The following is a 23,726-nucleotide window of genomic DNA, read 5'->3' on the forward strand; positions in this document are numbered from 1 at the left end:
TATTAAGAAACCAGAAGTAATATATTAGTTTTACTTTACCTCTGCTACTTAATAAGGAGCACATACAATAGAGCACACACTTCAGAAGACTATGAAGATAGTATCCTATTGAATGACAGACTGTCTGCTTGATTTACATGGAATACCAAGTGCTCGTATGAGAAAAGGTTAAAATTAGATTGACGAGCAAATGTGCTACCAGACTGCTGGCTGACAAATGGCAAAGTTATGCCAACGTATTACTTATTCTGGAGGCGCCCAAGAAGCAAGCAGGAGGATAGTAATTCATGTGCTAAAATATATTCACATTTAGCATAAACAAAGAGTCCTCAGGGTCTGCAACAGGAACATATTAGCTACATGTAATTTATGCCAACCAGTAAGTCAGTGGAACAATTTCCTTATTAGATATGGAATTTGAATGACTTGTATTTTCTTGAGTCAAGAGTGGGCTGCTCTACTGTCATTTAAATTATTTCAGAATAATGCCCTGATGAATGACTACATTGTTCTTCCAATAAATTGACTGTTGTGCTGCATCCTCCTTCCTGCTACCAACCACACAATGAAAATAGAGATTAGTCATGTAGCTTTTCACAGTGGCTCTTGGATTATAGTCTGGCTGCTTCTTGGTCACCATAAAGAGCAGGCTAGCTCAGTAGTGGTGACTCCTTTCCCTTTCTCTTTTCCTTTCAGGAAGTCCTGTTGAGATCCTTGCTAAAACTTGTTCCCTAAAAGGTGTGAACTAAGGAAAAATTTTGACTTGCCCAATTTCTGAAATTCAGCAGCAAAGATGCATCACAAACTGACATTTGTGCTCTGGGCATGTCTGCAAGTCTGGAAGTTACATTTGATGATTCTATGGGTACAAATATCAATGCACCAGAGATACAGGGAATCTCTGCAAGCACCAGCTTTAATGATTAGAAGCTGGATTTTGGTGATAATGAGTAACAACCAGTCAGTTGTGCCTCAATTTTGGTTTATGAACTAAAAACAACATTCTGAAGGAGATGGAAACAAATTACTAATGCCTGCCACTTTTAAACTCATTTTACACAAATCAAATAATTACACAGTGAAAAGCTGCTACTCTATGAAGTGGACAATGCAAAACTGTATCTTTCTCCCTTAGCGGCTGATGGCAATTCTGCAGTTTACTCCTGTGGAATTAGAGGTTGGCTATAAAGTGAATTTTTCTACATGTGAACATGAATTAAAAAGGAATTTAAAAGCAGACAATATGGGCTTGAACCTGCTCTTCATTGGAACAACTTTTTGATATTTTGTTAATATGAAATTTCATTAACACTAAAGCTTTAACAGACCCAAACCCATTTGCCAACCTGTTTCCTTAGGGAAAAGTGCTCTTATTTCCTTTCCAATTGCCATGACAGACAGCAAGTTAGGGGAGGGAGTTAATTGCCCCATTAGTCATCACCTTGTCAGGATGACTGGCAGCCAGTAGCCTTCAGGCTTGCATGAAAAGCTAAAGCCAGTTGAGATCCTCTCAAGTCTGGACGGGAGAGACACCTCTGGACCTGCTGCCCCTCAGTGACACCTGGAAAGCTGGTCCAATATTTTATGCCAGGTCTTTCGTATGTCTGTTAGTTCTTCTTCCAAAACTCCTGTCAAATAACAGGGGAGGGGAACAAAATGGAATTCAAGGTTTGAACCCCATCAGGTTCTCTTTCCGGCCTCCTCCTCCTCCTGCAATACTGGTCTTGCAAGTCATTGATGACCAAAGATACACAGGAACAATTTGTTACTATCTAAAATAATCCACTAGAGTGCAAAATAACCTCTACAAAAAGAGCAGCCATTTCTGGAAAAATCTCTGCTTTAAAGTTATGCTATATTAAATGGAGTTTACCAGCAAAGCCTTCACAAGTAGCTGCTGGAAGCAGTTATTAAAGTAGGAATTAGGCTGGGCTCAGACCTTGTGCAAACAGTTGTAGCTCCCCGAGGACGATTGCACTGACAGGCTGGTTTCAGTCCTCTAGGCAAGAGAGAGGCAGAAAAGTGAGAGACGCTAGCAGATCATCTGCTAGCTAGATCAAAAAAAGTCTGTCTTGTTGGCAGAGCTATTGTCCTTTGGTCACACCAATCCTAATTTGAGTCCTGCTTGCAGCAGCATAGAAAACCTGTGACAAACATAGTCATGCTGACATTGAGCTGGATGCCAAAAGTAGATAATCACAAGTGCTTGAGACTGCAAAGAAAAAAAAAATTTAAAACCCCCAAAAAACAAAACAAAACAAAAAAATTCCAAAGCCACACACAGGAAAGGAAAGCTTTCAGGTCTGAAACTGATTGAGAGGGGGAATTTTGTCTTTTCCTCCCCTACTCTCATTCAACACTAAAAAAAAAAAAATCCTCAAAAATTGCAAACACATGCCTGGATCAGATCTTTTTCCAGAAATTCAAGTCTGTGTCTGTGCACTGTTTAGCCTAAAGCTAGGGTGTATGCAAAACAGAGAAATACTTTATATTTCCAGACTTACAGTATTTTTATTCATGACTGTCTGTGAACTCTCCTATTTGTTCTGACTGCTCTTTGGGTCTTTTATTGGGCCTGATAGAGCAATCTGGCCTGGTCCAGAAGTGAATAATCTAATTACTTTGAAGACTGACAAAATCCCTGGCAAAGATTAACAAATGCTTCTTGTAGTCCACATCTAAGAGCAAGTCTGTGCAGGTCAGAGCCACTGGCCAGCCCTCAGGCCCTGGTGATGAATCGCAAGGCTGTGTCCAGCAGAACCAGAGGGGAACAAAATAATCTGAAATGCATTGGCAACATGATTCTCCCTGACCAAAAGGGATCCTGCAAAAAGCTTCTGAGATCTGAAGCACTAACTGAAGCACTATCCCCTGTGGGTTATGGTTAATTATTCATTAGATTCAAGCTCTACAGATAGAGGCAAGCAGCAAAAATATTTCTATTTCTGTGGGCCCCTTTGCCCACTTGCCACATCTGTATTAGTCATCTGGATTAATATGTAAGAAGCCCTCTTCAGTGATCACTGACAGGTTTTCTTGAATGAACTCTGCAAAAATGAGCTGCCCTTTCTATATCACTTTAAATACTTAGAATAATTTTGATTTGTAGTACGGATTTTTCATTTTGCCCCCAAGACACCAATTTACCTTGACAGCTTTATCTATTTCCTGAGAAGGTATTTGTTTGTTTTACACTGTGTTTGGAATGAATATGCTTTCAATTGTCATGGTTCTTATAAAAATATAGCAATCATAAAACAGATTTTCCCAAGGGTATGTGAAAATAGACAGGCTTTGAGTTAATGGGAAAAAGATTTCTAACTCTGCTCTGGGTTGAACCTTTGCAGGCTACTTAACTTCTCCAGAATTGTCTCCTTTTGTGTTTGTCTGTCACTTACAAGCTACTTACCAATTCTCCCTGATCTTGTATGGAGCACTTGTGTGGTGACGTTGTGGTTTCTATTAGATTCCTTTATTTTTTCCTCCCCTTTGGCTGCTGTAGGTATCCTTACCTGTTTCATTATCCTTGCACTGAAGGTATCCTTACCTGTTTCATTCACCCAAAAACCCCTAGCTTTTATTTTCCTCTAATAAAGACAACCCTATTGTTATCTTAATGAGGACTAAAAACACTTCTTAGAAATGTGAGCACTTGCATTGTATGGCACAAAGGCAGGATGAGGTTTTGCTTTTAATAGCAGGTAAAAAAACGCTGCACAATGACGCGCTGTGAATGGGTGTTTACCTTGTGTGATCATTTCGGTTTATCCCGATGCCCTCTGGCGGCTGCACGGGAGCTGTTCGAGCTCTGGGTGGGATCAGAGGCTTTGGGAGGCTCTGCCCTCGCTGCTCCTCGCCCGGCACCGAGAGCCAAGGGCGGCGGCACCGAGAGCCCGAGCCCGGCCGCACGGAGCATCCATCCCTGGGGCCCGGGGCTCTGCAGCCTCGCTCCCCTCGGGAATCCAATTAAACAGGGCAGCCCCAACACAGCTGGCCTTGCTGATGTAGCACAACACTGCTTAGGAAATTAATTGCAGGCTTGAAGCAGGGCAGCAGCACACACTGCAGGGCTGATCAGGCGATCCCCACTTGGAAGAGATGGGCTGTGCATATGTGGACTGTAATACACGGAATGGTATGGCTTGTCCTGAACTGTTTTTCCAGAGACAGCTGGCTAGTTTCATCTGCAAAATACTTTTGAGGAGAGGAATTTCTATAACTGCCTAATTTTTTTTTTAATAACTGAAATCTGGATTTTCAATGCTGTTGTACAAAATTCACCCTAAAATAGAGGGTAAGGCTTGCTGTTTCTAGAGACACCACAGCAAAGACAGAGCTAGACCACTCTTAAATATGAACAGTTTACCTAGAAACTACTCAAACCCCAAATGTTCCCACTCTTATGCACAAGCTTTCTTCCCTACTGCTGGCTCTGTTCCATAACTTCTGCAGCTCAGGGCACAGTGACTCGCTTGAATGCACAAGTGGCAAAAGCCTTTGCTGTGTGAACCTGTGAGCTGCTGATGAGCTGCCTCCTTCCCACTCACGTCAGAAGCTGCTGGCAGCTGGAACTTGCTGAAGTTTGGAAAGTGAGCAGAGCAGGGCTGAAGGAGGTCAGGAACTGAGGGTCCATGCAGCTGCTAACTTCTGGAGCATTTCATTCTACTGAGCTGCACTGGCCTCTCAGAGCTGTTTGAAATCTAGTTTTCATTCTGTTCTGGCAAAGACAGCAACACTTGGAGCTCTTTGAATACCCTTTCTTCCAACTGCATTTGAATGTTTTCCTGACTCAAGAAAGACCTGGAGTATGTCAGCCCTTACTGCAGCCCCTGTCCTGTGCCTCCCTTCCCTCTCTACAGCTCCCTGCACATGAGGACCCAACTCTGATCCAGCCCAGCTGTGTAACCTTGCTCAGAATGCTGGAAAAAAAGCTGTGAGAAAGTCTGGAGAGATAACAAAGGTAAATTTACAGACAGAGGTAGAGCTAGTGGGGCAGGACTGCCAGGACCTCAAGGGCTTAGGAGGGAAAGCAGCAATGTAGAAAGGATATAAAATCTAAAGGAAGAAAAGAGCAAGGCAAGTCAGGAACCATCAGGTCAGTCAGTTTCTTGGGGCAAGGCACCCATGCCAGGGGCCCTGATGGAGCTTGGCAGAGGATAGAAATGTGGCAATGTTGAGGGTCTGCTCCTGGGAGCTGCAGGGACTGACCCTTCCCCTCCTGCCCAATGTCTGCATGGCCAGCAAAGCCACTGCTGGCACCTTGCTGGGTGAGCAGAGTCATGCTCAGCCCAATGGATGGTGAAATTCTTTCTTTTCTGTGGGCTGGTCAATAAATAACTGTTTCATGTGCCTAGTTATATATATATTCTGCTTACAGATTATCCTTGAGACTGGCTAAAGATACCAGAAAAAATTGACGCAAAAACAAGGTGGTAACAAATGCCTGTAAATACATTTTTGGTGTTTTAACATAAAAAACAAACAAACAAACAAACAAAAATTTTTGCAGTGTTTTCCCATTGGTATGAAAGTATCTCCCATTGGGAAAAGGCACATCAATGAAAAGTAATTTTCTATTTGCACTTAGCTAAAACTATTTACCAAAACATAATATTTACTAGTGAACTTTCTCTTGGGCTTGTTTAATCATTGCTTTATTCCATTACCCTTAAGTGCTTCACAGACATTGCTTAAAACCATCATCCCTGTGAGGTGGTTAAAATACTTGGGAAAAATTCTACTGCAGATGACTTCTTTAAAATCAGCAGAGTGCATGTGCAGAAACCATTTTAAAATATTATTCCCCTTGCTAACACTTGCATGTGGGGCTCTGAAACAATGACCCTTCTCAGAAAGCTGCCTGAGCAGGTCGACCTGAACACCTGCAGGGTACATGTGGGAAGTCTTTAGGGTGCCACATACCTTCACTCCTTCAGTGCTCCAAAAATCCCTTTGTATTGCAGTGAAGCTGTCAAAAGAGGTCAGTTTATTCAGCTGAAGGGAGACCAACATAACACAGCAGAATTCAGAACACCACTGATGTAGATACAGCATGAGGGGAGAGTGTTGAAAAAGGCAAGACATCTTAAACAGTTAAGGCTTGCCTGTGGAGAAGCTGGCCTTTCTTCTTGGACATGGAAAAACACCCCAGTAGTATTTTCCTGTGATATGAGTTCTTCTTTACTACGGAAGTGGGCTGCACAGATTTGTCAGATGGTAGATATGGTTAGAGCTGTCCTGAAAAGGAAAGACTGACTCATTCCACATGCAGGTTTTTACACCCTCCCTCTGATCACTGCATGGTAAATCTTTGCTGTTCTGACATCAGCTTGGCTTCTCTTAGTCACTGAAAGAGAAGTTGCCAAACAGAATAGGGTTTGTATATCCTAACCCCGATTCTGGAGAGAATTAATGGACTGAGTCTGAAAGCCAAAAGCCTCAGATTTGTTTGGGTTAATCAAAGCCAGAATTTGTTGGCGGGGGAAAGATACAGATGATCTTTCCCAGCTGAAAGAGTACGTCAGTGTGGCAAGCGTTGGGAAGGTAACACGTCTTAAATGCCACCACACAACACACTGGCTTTCACAAGAAGGCACTGCTGGACAGGACAGATTATCTTATTCCAACACATGTGGAAGTTCACAAAAAATTTTGGAGTGGTTGACTACAGCAAAAGGAACAAGTGCAGTGAAGTGTGCACAGGAGGAGTAGGATACAAACCCATACAAATATTCTGGCACATAAAATGCATTTCTGATATGATGCTTCTGTGGAAGATTAGGTCAATCATGACTTTGTCTGGTAAGGTGGAGGTACCACGGCATAAATTAAAGCTAGAAGGAGAGAGCAAAACAGCACTTACTAACTTTTTTCCCCTGAAAAGCTAACACCCAGTACCAGCAAAGTGCTTTAGATTGCTTTGACTTACTCTGTTCTAGCCCAATATATGCAGTCATTAGCAAGGCTCAGTTGCTCAACAGTACTTGGTTATACTCCTTGTTAATGCATTGCTTACACTTGTCTGGCACCTGCTCAGAGCAGCTAATTTAGAAAACCAAGAAAGATAAAAAATTATGTTCAGTGCCTAAAGAAAGGCTACTATGTAATCACTAACAACTAAAAAACAACAGGGTTGGTGCATGATCTTGCACAAAACATTTACATTGGTACACAATCATCCTACATTAACCTGATACTTACCCATATTTGTTAACGGGTAAAAAACATTATTAACAGCAAGTTTGCAAGTAGGGTTCAAAACAGGTTGCGTACAAGAGGATGGAGGCAATGTTGAACAAACTAGTTGGTAATGACTTTTATTATATACAATAAAAGTATATTACATAAAGACATGGCATTACTGCATATTGCCTGATAGGAATGATAAACACAACCTTATTAGATCAGGCAAAAGATACTAACCTGAAAAAAGCATTCATTCTTATCAAATATACTAAGAGAGCTAAATTTATCATAGGAATAATTAGAAAAGCAAATAGAGAGCTAGAGAGCAAAAAACATTTCCAGCCTGTATTATTCTATTTACATGCAGCTTTTGTGAGGAGCATTCATACCTAATTTTAAAATAATGCTTATTAGTCTGAGATTAATTCAGTAGGGTGATGAACATGAATAATATAACAAAACCCTTTTAAACTTTTCAGTATTTATCTTCTCATGCATTTCATCTGGGACAGGCAACATACTGAGCCAATATTTAAATGACCCCCCCAAACAGCTAAATGGTATTTTTTTTCAGTCACAGGAATTGAGTGTGTAGTAGCACAGTGTGATGTTTTTTTCTCTCCAATTATCACAGATTATGCTGATTTGGAAGGGACCCACATTGAGTCCAACTCCCTGCCCTGCTCAGCACCATTCCCAAGAGTCACACCCTGTGCCCAAGAGCATTGTCCAAACACTTCCTGAACTCTGTCAGGCTTGGTGCTGTGGCCTCTTCCTGGGGAGCCTGTTCCAGTGCCCAGCCACACTCTGGGTGAAGAACCTTTTTCTAATATCCAAGCTAAACCTCCCCTGACACAACTTCAGGCCATTCCCTGGGGTCAATTAATGCTATAATTGTTGAGGATGTCTTCATTGCATAAGCAACTGTAAATCAAGTTTCCCATTGCCCAGGTGAGTTGCTTTACCAGCTCCACTGGAAGCACATTTATTCTCAATATCTTGCACGAGTACTGCATGAGTGAAAGCTCAGGCTGAGCACTGCCAGCTGCATGCCCCCACCTGCCATCCCCAGCAGGCTGCCTGTCCTGCCACAGTGCTGGCAGGGCCCTTGGGATCCCCCAAAGCCAGGAGAGCAATGGAAAGAACTGTCTCCCAGGCTGGAGAGGGCTCTCCAGAGCAGCACAGCCTCCCCTTTGCCTGTCCAGCTTCCAGAGCAAGGAGCAGGAGCCCTCTGGATCACCCAGCCCTGCTCTGGGTGTCCAAGGCTATGCCAGAGCCCCCTCCTGCCACACACACCAATCCAAAGCCACGTCAGACCATGCAGCTGGTAAAGCATTTGGTTGAGCAGATACAAGAGTTTGACTTTTCCCCTCTTGCTTTCCCTAGCCTTACTTTGGTCAGAGCAGTCCTCTACCTGATACACACCACCAGCAGTGCTGATCCTGCCAAAAGGATAATAAAATCAGAGATTACCTTTAAAGAAATGCAGGGCTTAAAGATGGCAGCTGGAAGGCCAGCACTGGAGATCTCTTTGAATCCCAGTGAAGTGCCACCTCTGCTCTCCAGAACTGGGCATTCCAGCCAGTGCCAGCACGCGTGGGAAGACAAAAGCATTTGAAGGCAGCGATCCTGTGCCATGAGCTACCAGAGTGACCCTCCACCTCCAACCTTACCTCAGGAAAATGGCATTTACAGCCACAGCACGCAAACCTGGTTACACACAACTCCCTGTGTGGGCTGGCACACAGCAGAATGAAGTTTTTGCATCCAAATCCAACATCTCGTCATTTATTTTTCATATATCTTTTCCTGTTGTGTTTGAAAGAATTAGTGGCTTTGTAGTGTGGTGTGAAAGAGTTAAAATTTGGTTTTGATGAAAGATAGAGGAGAAAAAATCCCCAGGCTGTCAAGCAGAAAGCAATTCCAAACATTTCAAAATAAACACAGATGTTTTACCATAACCTATTTGGGTTTTGCCCCAATAAAGGAAGGTCTGAAGGAAAAACACAATGCATTTTCGTTTTTTTGGATCTTTTTTATTCAAAAGTTTTCAAAGAAATAAAACAGAAAAAGCTAACAATCTAATCAAATTTACAGTTCAAAAATGTCTTTTGGCGTTTAACAACAAGTCCTAGGAAACAAAACTACAGAGTTATCTTGAACCGGACAAATAAGTTACCACTGGCAAGTTTGTGGCACTAGTAAAACAAAAATAAAAAATTAACTCTCTTGATCATATAGATATCTCTATGAAAATCTTTTTTTTTTTTTCAATCTGTACAAAAGGTCTTTCTTCATAAATTAATTTTTTATAATTTAATGGCTGTCTACTATGTGATGTTTAAGTAACTGATTATTTCTTTATGTACAGAGGTTAAATTTCCCAAATCTTACCCAGACAATGAGTATGGCACTTAGTTCAGACATTTCTGGCAGCAACTCTTCCCTCCCTCTAACACAGCTATCATACTGCAGTTTTTAATTAATGCAAAAATAGCAAGTAGTGAGAGATCCAGGTTTGGAAAGTTACCAAATACAGGCAAGGTGCTGCAGGAAGTCTGGACTTTTACAAAGCAGTAATATTCCAGGGAGCATAGAACCAATAATACCACAACTTTTTAAAAAAAGAAAAAACAAAAACACATCTCTTATGACTATGCATTTCACTAGAATCTACACTTCTCAGAGCAGCAATTTACTTTTGAAACTATGAAATGTCACCGACATCTATACTCCAATACTCACACAAAATTTAAAAACTAAAAAATACTTGAAAGAAACAACTGCTTAGCCCTAGCTCCCGAGCTAGGATGATTTGGTCTGTGGAAACAGGGAGGGCCAGCAACCTGTCCCAATACAAAAGGAAATAAACTTTGAGGTAGATAACTGATCATATACAGCTGACCAGAGAAGTACACAGTTTTGGAAGACAACTTAATTTATCATTCAATTTAAAACATATGCAATTGTAATAAAAAGCTTTAGTAGCAGTGAATTATCTAATATGTGAAGTACAAATAACTGTGTATTTATGAATCAGGAATTTCATAGTTTCAAAATTGGTTTTCTTTACACTTAACACTTGTAGTGATGATGTAAAGTGTGGCACTGCTTGGATCCAAGTCTTCCTTCATGCTTTTGTGTCCATACATCAATTAAAATTATAAAACCTAAATGCAAATGTACAAAAAAGGCACATTCTCTTAACCGCAAACTGGTCCGGCAAAAATAAAGAGTACAGAAGACGCAATGCTGAGACAAATCAGAATTATTGGTTACTGGCTCTTTGTTCTTTGGTAAAGTTACCTTTTAAAAGTGCCAAGTCTTTTTATTTTTATTTACCTACTATAGAGAGCTAGTACCCAATCAATTATGTTTCTACTTAAATCTCAGCATATGTTTGAAAACGAGTCCTTTAGCTTTTGCCATTTTGCTGTAATAGCAACTTTTCTGTTTGCTACCTCTCAGCACAATCCTCATCCTAAAGCACTATCATTAGTAAAAAGGAAGGACAAAAACATTCGGTGATATCTCCACCCCAAACTCCCTACTCTACCTATGCTAAAACTAGAACATCAAGTTAGTTTCTGAAAAAAGGCAAAAAAAGATTTTACATTGCATCATACAGCAGAGTTCCTAAATCATTCAAACTACCAGAGGGAACTATTGGCATATGGCCTTACAAACAATTTATACTATTAAAATTTCCCCAGTCAGAAAATGTGTTTCACACAAAACATTTTTTCCCCTCTTGCATTTCACTACCTTACATATTATGTGAAAAAATCATTAAAAACACTTACTACACATTAAAAAAGCCAAATTTTCAGCAATTTTTATTGACTACCTTTAAAAGCCCTATGCTGCTGTTTTACAAGGCATAATAGACCAGCTCATTTGGTCAAAGCATTCTACACCATTAGTTTGGACTACTTACTGAAACAGCTACAGCATTGAAAGATTTAAGGCAAATTGGAATTTATAGAAAAGGATAAGACACTTCACACTACATTAAAAGAAAAACAGAAAGCTAAGAGACCAGACACTATAACTGCAACACTGCACTAAAGCAACACTCACACACTGCAAGCACAGAACATCATCTTAGATGTTTTACTATTTTAAACTTCAGAAAATCCATTTCATACAAAAAAAAAAAAAATATAAAAGAAACAAACAAAATAAAAATAAACCAAAACACAAATTCTGTCATGCACGTGAATAAGTCTTCGTGGTCATCTGTGCATACCCAGAAATTTGAAGGTTTTTTTTTTTTGCGTCATAACACTTGATAAAAACTTTTTTTTTTACTAAAATAAACCTGTTCATGGGAACAGCTACTAGATGAATTTAAGGTTTTTCTTATGCACCTTATAGAACTTATAGCAAAAATAGTTTTAGTTGATTTCATTATAAATAACATTTTCAAGAACCTGTGCAAAACTGTCAATAATTCCTAAAGCACAATTGATCAGTAAAATCCATGATTGTTTCAGCCTTTGCACCCTTCTCCAGGCCAGGTCAACACTGGACATCTGTAACACAGAAAGGTCAGAGCTAGAGCAGAGTTACAATCACACACCTTTTTTCTAATGTAGCTGTCCACAAAATGAACTGATTTCCTATTTCAGACAGCTGTGAGAAGACTCAATGAATCTGAGTATAAACCTGGGCAGTACCACAGGCAGCACTGCAGGTGCTTGGCCCTTCCCAGGACAAGGCTCTCCACCAGGACAGAGCCTGTGCTGCATTTCCCCCTCTCTCCCTAAAAACTGCTCAGCACACAGAGCTCCCACGGGGGAACCGTGAGGCTGCACTCAAAGCTCTTCCCTTTGTTGTTTTGTTGTTGTTGTTGTTCCTTTTAATCCACCAAAAGTGGTTGTGTGTGCTACTCCTGTGCCATCTCCAAGGCTCTGGAAAAGGAACAATAACTTTCTTTTGGTGCAGCTTCAACGAGGTTATGTATGACAGCTAAGAAAGACACAGCCACTGTGCCTCCCTGATGGTAATACTGAACAGCAAGTCAGGGCTCATCAAATTTGAAGGCAGACTTCTTAATGTACTGGTTTATGTTGCCACATGGGTTTAAAAAAAATACCCAGCTAATGACAAAAAAGTTTAGACAATTTTTTAATTTTTCAAAGCAAGGCAAAGATTGGTATTTTAAGGCTTGTACATTTGTAGGTGCATATAAAACAGGTTTGGGGTTTTTTTCCAAGTCCCTTTGACTATTTTTCACATAGGAACAACTTTCTGAGAAGAAGCTATAAAGTTATTAAATGTAGCTGCCATAGGAAAAACACTGTGTATTTCTGAATGACTGCATTCCCTCATGCAAATATGCTAGCTGTAATTTACCCCTCGAATTATGGGAATATGGGTACTGACTTTCAACAGGACATTCCCAAAAGTGCTGCATGTGCATTTAGAAAGAAGTTTCAGCTTGACAACAGTGACAAAGCCACAACAATCAAGAGACTGCAGTGTTCCCTGTATTTAGGGCACAAAATAACTGTTGATTCCCTCCCCTTCACCTGTCTGAAACAAGACAAGTGCCAGCATGTTCCAGGGACAGAAATACCCGATGCCATGCTCTGAGGCTGAAATCAGCTGGGTAATATTAACCTTCCCCACGTGCCCACTGCTAGAGCCTCTGCTGACACAGATTTCACTTGCTCCCACTGCACATAAATACAGGTAACAGTGCCTCTCTGAAGAATAAAATAAGTGGAGAACTGACTTACAGCAAACACACAGAGTTGCTCACAGAGCTTGGATATCTACACAGAGTCATCAATACAAAACGTGTCTCAGATGGCAACAACAACTCATCCTTTCAGGAGACTTAAGGCTGTTCCTCCTGCCTGGCCTCAGTCTATGGGGAAAGACACTGACAGGCTGGGAGAGAGAGGCAGCAGGGGGATGTGACATGCAGGATTCCACTTCGCTGGCTCCCACAGATCTCTGCTGGTAAGGAGGTTTTACATGCCCACGGGGAAGACTTAAGGCAAAACAAATAATTCCTTGAAAAGCGGTTAACGCCAGGCACCAGCCTTGGCATGGGAAACGTGCAGGAGTCATGATTTTAACACCAGGAGATGGATAACGAGAAGAGCCTGTGGCTTTGCTTTCTGCCTGCCCTGGAAGCAAATCAAGGATGTGGGCTTCCTCTAGATGCCAGCATTTGGCCCGACTACAGGAATAACACAGGTCACACGCTGTGCTACGCAGGCTCTGCCGTCTGCTGAGTGTGCCAAGTTTCCCCATTGGTTTGTTTCTATCTTTCCATACAAGAAGCTGTTATGCCAATAATGGGGATGAGAGCACTGCTGTCAAACAGCTCAGCTGACCTGCAGGATCAAAGCTAATGCCAAAATGTGTGTTTTGTTGGATCAATACATTTTAGAGAGATATCACACAATGGTAGCACATAACTGATTTTGATTTTTCAGTATCAAATAAATGCCACAAGGGCTGTAGAAAAACCCTTCTAACATGGCCTCCAGCACATTATTGCAGATGAATGGAATTTTTCAGTGTGAGTTCTTAGAAAATGTGATATAAAAAATTATGTAGCCAAGTTGCCTGGCTTACAAAGCACTCAAAAAAAAAAAAAAAAAGATGAGTTAATGAAGAACTAAATTCCAGAACTTTAAAACATGGATCATGGAAAAGGGAACAGTTAGTGCAAGTAATGTTTTTAGGACGGAAATGTACAGAAAGCAAAACAATTTTGTATGAAGTAAGTTCAGGTAAAGCTAATGATTTGCTAGTAAAAACGGCCATGCAAGCAGAACCAGAGGAAACCTGGAGTACGAAAGTAAAACCCTGGAATTAAAGCCAAATGAGGACATGGATTAAAAAAAAATTGACAAAAATCTGGGCCAAACTGTTTTTTTTTTCTAGAAAAAAGGATGAGCAGGGAAGTCTTTGGGAGAAAAGGTCAGCAAGGATTTCTAGCAGACTGCCTCCCTGCCTGTGGTCTGTAAGTCAGCCACCAAGCTGCTTCTAATCTTACATGTACCACAAAACTAGGCATGATATGTCTATCAGTACAATTCCCTTTAGCATTTTGATTCTTGTATTTTTGCATTAATTCACTGTTGTTCTGTATACAGCATGCTGCTAAAATGAACAAATTAAATCCAACATAATCCAGTTATGGTATAGAGAAATTATTAAAACAATATTATCCAGAATTCATGAATTCATTTCTGGATCCCAGGTTTCCTTCCCTGGCTTTTGACTCTGGCCAAGTTCAAATCTGCTTCACTGTCCCCAGATAGCATCATCAGTATTATTTATATGACATTAAAAAAGTTCAATACAGAGTACTGTAAGTTATGAAATAAAGCATCTTTGAATTCACATCTTTCATGAGACAGGATGAGCCCCTACCTCACAGTTACTTATTTTGCTGATACGTATATGGAGAATGGTCACTGGATGTCTCTACTGTAACCTGCTGCTGGCCACTGGCTTCCTGCAAATGAAAAGGAAGGCAAGCCATGAGACACAAAATCAAGCAGCATTACTTGCAATCTGTATTTCCACTTCACTCATGCAATTAACAGTGTTCAAATCTACAATCTTCATCACATTTCTCAAATGAGGTATTCCAAATCTGAGGTGTTAACTTTACCTCAATGAATATTTCAGCAAACAGAGGAATTAAGTGATCATGCAAACTTTGTACTTCCTCAGATGCTTTGATGATAATGAAAAAAAAACCCTCAAACTTTTGACAATATAGAAACAGAGAGAGCAAATCACTGCTAGAATATTTTCTATCTGTAGATGTTTTTACATTCTGTGCCTCTCCTTTTGAAGGGGAGGGAGAAGAATGAGATCTACTTACCACACAAACACTATGAGTACTGTGATGGGGTTGGCACTAGGCAACACAAAGAACTGTAGATGGGACTTTGCACCAGGCTCCCCAGAAACCAGGCAATTAATTCAGCTGAGAGTGCTCTGGCAGACAGAGCAATCAGGTAATTACCAAAAGAATTTCTCTGATTCATATGGGCAGATGCACCAAAATGAATCAAACAAATTTCTGGAGTTTCTGGATAAACAGACTTTGAAATGAAATGGTTTTTTTACAGGCTCTGGAAGAGACTGTCTGGAACTCATTCTGAATACATGAGCTGCAGCATGCCCTGTCTAGCTCCTCTCTTAAAGCAGTACTGACCTATGAAAGGCTATAAGGTAAACCAAAGTAGGAGATGAATTATTTAGCTTACTTATGTTATGCTCTCCAACAAAAGTAATAAATTCCTGTTCGATAAAGAGATTTATTAGACAAACATGCACAATCTCCTGAGATGCCAGGGTCAAATCAGGATTCTTTGCAAAAATCTACAATCAAGGTCTGCTGGCAGATAATTTTGTACACAGGTAAACTAAGTGAAAGATCAAAACTACAATACATTCCCTGGCTTGTTACTATTGGAGTTATGTTTGGCAAAACACAGGGTTTGGCTGAGCTATGCTCATGGAGCAGATTGCTCTGAGTATGTACTGCCATAAGTACAGGTAACTCTTTGTTGTAATATATTAGTTGAGAATAATGACATTTTATAGTTTTAATACATGTGGCATTCACAGTACATTCACAATTACAATACTTGCCTTTGAGCACTAATTTTCCTAGGAAAAAAAAAATGTATTAATATTTCTTGTCTCTGGTCTTTTCTAAAATATACTGACCTCAACAGGAACTGCTGCTGTCTGGACATGTGTGTACTGGGGGATGTAGGCTCCTTGCATAGCTGTTGTGGCTGGCATGTACTAGAAAGACAGAGACCATTACATTGAGTGAAAGCCCAATATAAAAGTATTCAAAATACCTGTCATGGTATTGCTTAACAGATATTGACTGTTTCCCTAAAGCAATATACAGGAGAGAAAGACTTTTGTGTCTGAAATCAATAGACTTCCCAGAAAAGTCATTTATCTATCTTGAGAAAATACAAACTTGGACTTCAAAGACTCTGTAAAGGACTTTTCCTTCTCTGTTAACCCCAGGCATAATATTTTCTTTTTTTAACCCCATCTGGTCTGAAAAGAAGGGTCTTGCAGTTTAGAGGCAAGTCTGAATCTCTTCTTAATTAACTTCTGTTCCACACTTCAAGAGATTAGAGTTGCAGAAAGGAATATAAAGAGTAAAACTAACAATTTTTTATCTTTTGGATGCAACTTTGAAGTTACCTCCAGGATGCCTTTCATTTGTTTTGGTCTATTTTTATTTACTCGTTTCCAATTTCTGATCAGTTAATAGACTGAATAAAAGCTGATGAATATAATTTTAAAATGGACACAGCTCCTAATAATTTACTGGACATAAAATGACTTACAGGATTACTTTTTCCCACATGCAAGCTGCACAGGGATACTGTCATCTACATGCAGTTTTTTCTACTTGGGTAAGTTCTATTTTGTATGAAATTGCTACATACTGTTCCAGTACTGCCTAATGAAAGATGACTCATCTGCTGTGTCAGAGGGCTTATCATTGATGCAGGCTGTAGTGACATGGTGTGGTCCATGGAGGGAGTCAGAACAGCACCCTGTTAAAACAGAGAAACAAAGAAATGGTTGCAGCACTCAGATTTGATTTTTGATTTGAGAGTCTAAGTATGGAGTCGCCTTCTGAGGGGATGTACCACAAGAACTCTCCTTAATCCCAGGCACTGACTCGAAAAGCAAGTCTGGAGCATTCTGAATATTTCACTTGAGCATCTGCAGATCCTCAAGGTGGAAGACCTGCTTTGACTTCCTGTTGGACATTCAACTGACATGCAATACACTTGAGAGACCTGCTGAAAGTGCTTTCTGAGTTTAACCAGATGCTGACTTGAAAGCAAAAATTTGCACATGTTACCTGGTACAGATTCATTCAGCTTAAGCTTCGGAATTTCATGTTTCAGGAAGAAACTTTTATCTCATCTTTAGGAATGGTGGCTTTGGAGGAGGAACGTTTGTGTTCCTACCCATCACACACAATGTTCACACACGAGGCAGCTGCCCTATTTAGTGGCTGCTTTCATTAGCACACACATTTCAGAAGAGTGATTTAGCAGGGCTGATTCTTTGTCTAAATACCAGCTGCTATTGATGACATTTCTATTGCTTCTGTACCATTTTGTTAGGTTCATAAAAATTATACTCTAAACTTCTAAACACTTTAGATTGTTTAATATGGACAGCACACAGGTTTTCAGAAGTAGCTGAAATGGAAAATTATCAAGAAATTTCATTTTACCAACCATGTTCCACAAAAAGACATTTCCAAATATTTTGTATGACTTATGCTTGCAGAAGGTGTTGAATAAAATTAATGGAGGCTCAAAATGAACAGAAATAATTGCAGTGTACCGAAAGCAAGTATTCTGAATCAATAACTAATCCTTAAAATGAAAAAAAAAAAAAAAAAAAGAAAAAAAAAAAAAGAAGTACAGAATATACTTGGAAAAACAACCATGTGATCAGTGTAGATGAAATGAGTCACAGGCACATCAAACACTGAAAGAATTTCCTGTCTGTAGACTGCAGGCTTCTCTGAAAAGTAAATGAGCAAGACAGCACCTGTCTTTGCACAGGCCAAAACTGAACTTCAGTCTAGAATCTAGGTCTTTATTTGCAACTGTGAAATCTCATCTTGTTTACCTGTGAAACTAATACACCTAAACTAATACCCCATTATATCAACTCTTGTCTTTTACAGCATTATCTGCAGGATGTTGTTTTATGAAAATCTGTGTTGCTAGAGAAGGAAGTTAAAACCTACTCTGTGTATGTGTATTTAACATCAAAAACCACAAATACAACAACAATTAAGTGTGTGAGAAGGTGTTCTGGTTCAACATCACCTTCTCTGCATGCCCAAGAAGAAAATGTTCTGCCAAGAAGATTTACATTCTATAATCTGCCTGGAGAGGTTAATTAAAGTCAAGACCATATCCCTTCTGCATCTGGAAACAGACCTGTTTGTTAACTGAGGGAGTGCATGCACTCAAGTGCCTGTTATTATTAGTAATGCTCATCTCAAGAAAGCCAGTAGGTCTCAGATGTAATGGTACTTAATTGGCAAATGACACCGACAAGCAGCGAAATGTCACGGGAGAGCAGAGCTCAGGATGCCTGACAGTCTGGTACAGATGCCACAGCCACAAGTGTAGGGAGACCAGCATTACTCAGGAGTGCTGAAGCCAGAACAAGCTATGCAGGTTTGCTCAAGTGAGTGCCCACAATGTCATTCATATCACCACATCCATCTGTCTTTCACAAATTATCCAGTCTGAACTATTGTAGAGCTATTCTAAAACACTGGGTCTCCAATTTCAGCGCCTGAAAGGTAGACAGTATGTAAAGCATTTGGCATTTGCAAAGCGTTTTCCATTTCAAGTAAAGTAAAATAAAACAAAACCAAAAAAACCCCAACACCACTAAGTTTCCTCTTGAAAGTTTTCTCTAATGGTCCTCATCACATTGATACTCTGAAGGTAGCTTACTTTCTTCCTAATAAAATGAGGCCCCAGTTCAGGTTACTGTCTTTGTTTCATTTTTCATTTTGATCCATGGAAGTAATTGGGCTGAAAAAAAAAAGAACTGACATACTTCCTGTGGTTTAAAGTACGTAAAGTGTTTATATAACAGATAAACACAACAATGGAGAAGGATAAAAACTTACTGGGTGCTGCATTATATATGGTTGAGGCTGCATCCAAGAAGGACTCTGAACCTAGAACAAAATTGGCATTTTATTTTTCATTTTACACATTACTCCAGCTTAGATATAGTAATAACCTAAATCATGTTAACATGCCTCCTCCCTTATTTATTGACTTTTTAACCCAATTACTCCCTCTGTGGAACAACATTGATTTCTATGAAAAACGTATTCATTGTAACCTGTAAATCAGAGACAGGATTTGGAGACCATACATCACATACACCTTTCAGAACAGAAGACAATGTTTTTAGTGCAGGTTTCAGAAACAGTGAAAGGGGTCAAATAGATGAATGGCAGATTTCTGCTACATTGAAAAAGAAAACTCCTTCTGTCTCAGAAATTCCTTTGTGCAAAAGTAATTGGGATCTCCAAAAGTATAGTACCCTTTGCCTTCTAGTGTGATCTGATTAAAATAAATTGTTGTATTTTCACAACTGAAAAAAAACCCCAGGAATTCTGCAGTAAAAAAATCAGGAATTCTTGTTCTAGAAAAAAGAAGATTTAGGAGTACTGTTCTCTGAGACATTTTGGTATGTTATTCAGAAAGCACAGGAAGAGGAGGAGGTTCTGATGAGGGTCCCTGCTCTTGCAACAAGCACACTTTCTCTCCAAAATCAGTGACCACCCAAATACTTCAATTGCAGGAGAATGCCTAACTTTGCATGACAAAGTGAAATATAAAAAGGGAGTGTAAAGGTTATATTATTATCCTGGTTAAAAGGAGCTGGTTGCAACAGCTCTCTGAAAAAGTGTGCAAGAAAAACTAAAGGCAAGGACAAAAATGTTTCCTCCCCACCTTCTGTAGGTGTGTTGGGTAAGGCAGGAATCTGACCTGCACCACACACAGAGCAGGCTCACCACTGCTGCTGGACATTTAAAGCCTTTTAAATGCCTCTACCATCACTCCCAGAGTCCTGTGAACAGGACAGGTAAACACACACAGCCTTGAAAAAAATTCAGGTGAGACATTTTCTGGAAGATGGAAATATTTCTTGCCTCCTTTTGGTACTTAGTTTCAAACCAGAGCTGGGTTTTGTTGTTTTTTTTTCTTTTGCAGTCAGGAAAAGAGCAAAAGGAGTTCAAAAATGGAATGGAGGAGACTGGAGCACTCCCTTTCCTCAGGCAAAATCTTAATGGCAAAAATACCGGTACAGCCTGACTAAAGCTTTGTCTAATCTCACACTATGATAGTAACTGGCTCAGTGCAGTCATTTGGATACACAGGGGTTGCAGAAACAAACACCAGCCAAAACTTTATTAAATTTGTTTACCTGAATAAGAATAAATCTAGCAGCAGGTTATACCATGCCTCAAAGAAAAAACAAAAAAAAAAACCCAAAAACCCCTTTGCTTGTGTGATACATGCTGCCGTGTAGAAGACAAAGCTGCAGGTTTCTGTGAGAAGGGATCAGTAATGAAGATGTGACTAATACTCAAATTGTGAAACTCTTCTGGCCACGAACCTCCTTCCTCCCCAATACAGAATACTTCAATTTAATTTTCAATTCCAATTACTGTGTCACTTCAAGCATAATGATATTAATAACTCCATTCACAATAATTTAAGCTTCATGCCATGTATATTGAAATACTGGTAACTACATTTCTGGAAACATAATGGATTGTGGTCTGTCTATCTCAATAAGCCCAAAAAATAATACTGTATTGCTAAGTAGTATGTTTCCATGCCAACTTCCAATTTTTACTTGGATTCTGAATATCAGAGAGTCATATATTGATAAATAATGTATATTTTAATAAAGAATAGCAGTTAATTTTACTGAAATATTTTCCTGGGTAAGAGCTTACTGTAATTTCTGAGGTAATGCAGTACCAAGCAGAGTGATTCAGTATACTGACAAATACAGTCTAGCACTGTCTGCCCAGAGCAAACATTGTGTTGCATAAGTTACCTCAGAAATTAATATAAAAATAATGCAGCTGCCCTTCACACCAGAGAATGCTGTTTTAACTCCTACACAATACTTTGCTCATGCAAGACGGCATTAAATGTCCAGACTAATATGAGACAATTCTTCCTCATCCTCCTCACTTGGAATTGAAGGCTACATGGGAATTTCTGCAGGATGCAGCTGATGAGATGGCCCACAGTGCCTCTGCCAGCTCCTGCCCCCCTTTACACACCCTTCCACACTCATTCACACACAGAGCGCCTCTGAAAGCTCTGCATGTCTCTCTCACTAGAAAGCAAACTGCCTCTTCTTCCCCTGTTCTTACACATAGAGGTAAGAATCTTCTAAATTTAATTAGTTTGGGTTATTTATGACCTGAATCTCTGCTGTTTACTCCATCTGTGTGTTAAACAGTAAAATGCCAAAAAAGCTCATAATTTAGCATACACTGCCATAATTGGCCTGTCTCAAGCAGTAATTACAGAGCACACATCTGAGACTGCCATACTAGTTGTATTTAAAGCAAGTTGTTTGTAAACTGAAATGTACAATGCCCTAAAATTGAGGATTGCTAAGAGATCTGTATTGAAGTGCTAAAACTGTTCCATGTAATTTCCCAATGGGTTGAATTGTATATCAATATCCCTTGTGAGGACTCAAGATGGCACCTATCAAAATCTCTCTTCAGAAAGCTTTGGACCAAAAATGTCCAAAATTTATATTTTAATTTATTATCCAAAATAAAGTAGCTTTTGGTTTAGAAATACTGTCCTAGGCTATTAAATGCTTTACTCCTAATACAAAAACACTGAATTTGAATCCTAAAGTAATTTGACCATGGAGCTCTTTTTTTAAAATTTCCAATTCCAAAGTGAAGAATGTTTCTGTACCCTTCTTAGTGCAACTACATAAGATATTATTGTTGGGCTTTCTGAGAAAAGTACAGAGAAAAGCTCAAAATGTATGGAAAACATCTTTAAAAATAAATTAAATTAAACCAATGAGGCTTTAAATAAAGAATAATTACTTCATGTATACTGGTGACATTAAAATAATTTGCCTGAGAGAAAATGAAAAATCTCCCATGAAAGGCAGAAATGGCTACAAATCCCTCAGCCACCAGCACAAGTTGGAGACTTGGTTTTGCAAGACACCAGGGTCTCATTAAAGCACTGTGCTTCCTGAAACACACACTCAGGTTTTCAGGCTGTCACTTTCCTGCTGTACAGCACAAGGAGGCCGCTTCTTTAAAGTGTAACATTATTGGAGACCTCGTAAAACCAGATACAACAATTGATAAATAAACACAAGCTCCAATGAACCATTTCAGCTACCAAGCTCTAAATACAAACCTGGTATGTAGAAACTGGAGAAGCAATATATGGCGTAATAGATGTCTGAGTGATCATTCTGTTTGCTGTAATACTGTAGGGTGATGGATAAAATCTAGAAAATGCAGAAATATTTATTAAATACTAGTTCTGTGCATCTTTCATAATGCAAACATATTTTTTTCTTAGTGTGACATTACTCAACATACCCATTTTGTAAAGCAGCTGTGGTTGGATCATATGTGAGTGTCATTCCAGCCTTAAAAAAAAAAAAAGTGGAAAAGAAAGAGTGGACAAAATTAATTTTAATTGTAAATTATTTCTCTTTTCCTTTAGTTGTCTCATTTTTAACTGAAAATTTGTATTGAAATAATTTATTAAAACTTAGGTTAATTGACAGAAGTAATTATACAGCAAAGAGAATTAGCAATATTGTTTGTGAATACAAGTTTCCATGTTCCCATTATGAGGAATAAAATGCAATCTATTAAACACCTGGCTAAAAGTACATGTGTGTTTGAGATTCAGGGCATGCAGATGATTATGTTAGGGTGTTTCCTACAATATATGACCTATAAGATTGAATGGGGAGTGCAGTTTTTCAGAAGGCACATTTGAATTTTCCTGTGTAATATAAACAAGGTGTTTAGGCTTGCTAGCCACAGTGAGTCTATGAAACTATTATCTTGAACATTAAAGTTTAAAACAACTGTTGACTAAAAACAATAATGCTGCATGGCACTGGTATACTATTTTAATCTTGTGAAAGTGATGTGCATTTTAGTGTTGCATTGATCAAAGGATTATTTCTGCATGTAAGCACAGTTATGTTTCTGGTAGTTTAATAATATGAGAAAGTTGAAGTTTATATAATGACCAAGTTGAAGGAGATTTTATTGTTCACTTCAATGAGACAGGGCTCAGCATTTCACATTTTGCCTTTTCTCCTCAGAAGAAAGACACAGTTAAACATCTTTTTTACAGAGACACAAACTGTCAGGTAAGAGTTGCTTGAACATTTTTAATATGCCAAAGACCCAAGCCAAGAAGTCTCAATGCCTATCATTTTCCTAAGTATTCATTATTGCACACCCACACTAAAGCTTGAAGGGAGGACTTACAAGTCTCACCTCGCCTTCTCTGTGCCATGCTCTTCCATTCTGTATGTATTTATTCTGATTCTGCCTCTTCTTCTGTCCTCCATCAGCAAACTTGCACAATAAAGGTTCTGCAGGAACTGGAAGAAAGAAGAAAAATTAGTTGAAGTAGCATTGATACACAGATGCTCAACTCTCCATATGAGGTATGGTTTTAAGTTATATTCCAAATATGACACTTAAATAACACAGAGATGTATTACAGCCTCAACAGCTGTTCAGCATAGCACAAAGACAGCTGCCACACACAAACAGAGCATCTGGAATGCCTTATCTATTTTGATTTTGAACTACTGCTGTAAAATCTGTTGGAAGGAAACGTGGTCTGTATATCCTGAGTATGTCTCTTGGTCTGGGTTCAACAAGAACTGTGATCTAAATTCTCAGCTTTGTCTCTTTGGAC

At 39.3% G+C, this 23,726-nt stretch overlaps 1 protein-coding gene across 5 annotated transcripts in view; it reads right to left on the reverse strand.

The window, feature by feature from the left end:
- Positions 1–9,199: 9,199 nt before the first annotated feature.
- RBMS1 (RNA binding motif single stranded interacting protein 1) overlaps positions 9,200–23,726 on the reverse strand; it is a 143,155-nt gene continuing 128,628 nt past the window's right edge. For 4 of the 5 annotated variants that reach the window (XM_063161980.1, XM_063161979.1, XM_063161982.1 and 1 more), the window contains exons 7-14: positions 23,288–23,403; positions 22,376–22,425; positions 22,188–22,281; positions 18,881–18,931; positions 16,647–16,757; positions 15,898–15,978; positions 14,584–14,668; positions 9,200–11,720 (exon numbers count right to left, since the gene is read on the reverse strand). In XM_063161980.1, the coding sequence (XP_063018050.1) occupies positions 14,591–14,668; positions 15,898–15,978; positions 16,647–16,757; positions 18,881–18,931; positions 22,188–22,281; positions 22,376–22,425; positions 23,288–23,403 (581 nt within the window). In that variant the 3' untranslated portion in view covers positions 9,200–11,720; positions 14,584–14,590. The remainder of the gene's footprint in view (positions 11,721–14,583; positions 14,669–15,897; positions 15,979–16,646; positions 16,758–18,880; positions 18,932–22,187; positions 22,282–22,375; positions 22,426–23,287; positions 23,404–23,726) is intronic. The other variant, XM_063161981.1, reaches the window with a different exon arrangement.

This window comes from Melospiza melodia, chromosome 8 (genome assembly GCF_035770615.1).
Source record: "Melospiza melodia melodia isolate bMelMel2 chromosome 8, bMelMel2.pri, whole genome shotgun sequence".
NCBI classification, from domain to species: Eukaryota; Metazoa; Chordata; class Aves; order Passeriformes; family Passerellidae; genus Melospiza; species Melospiza melodia.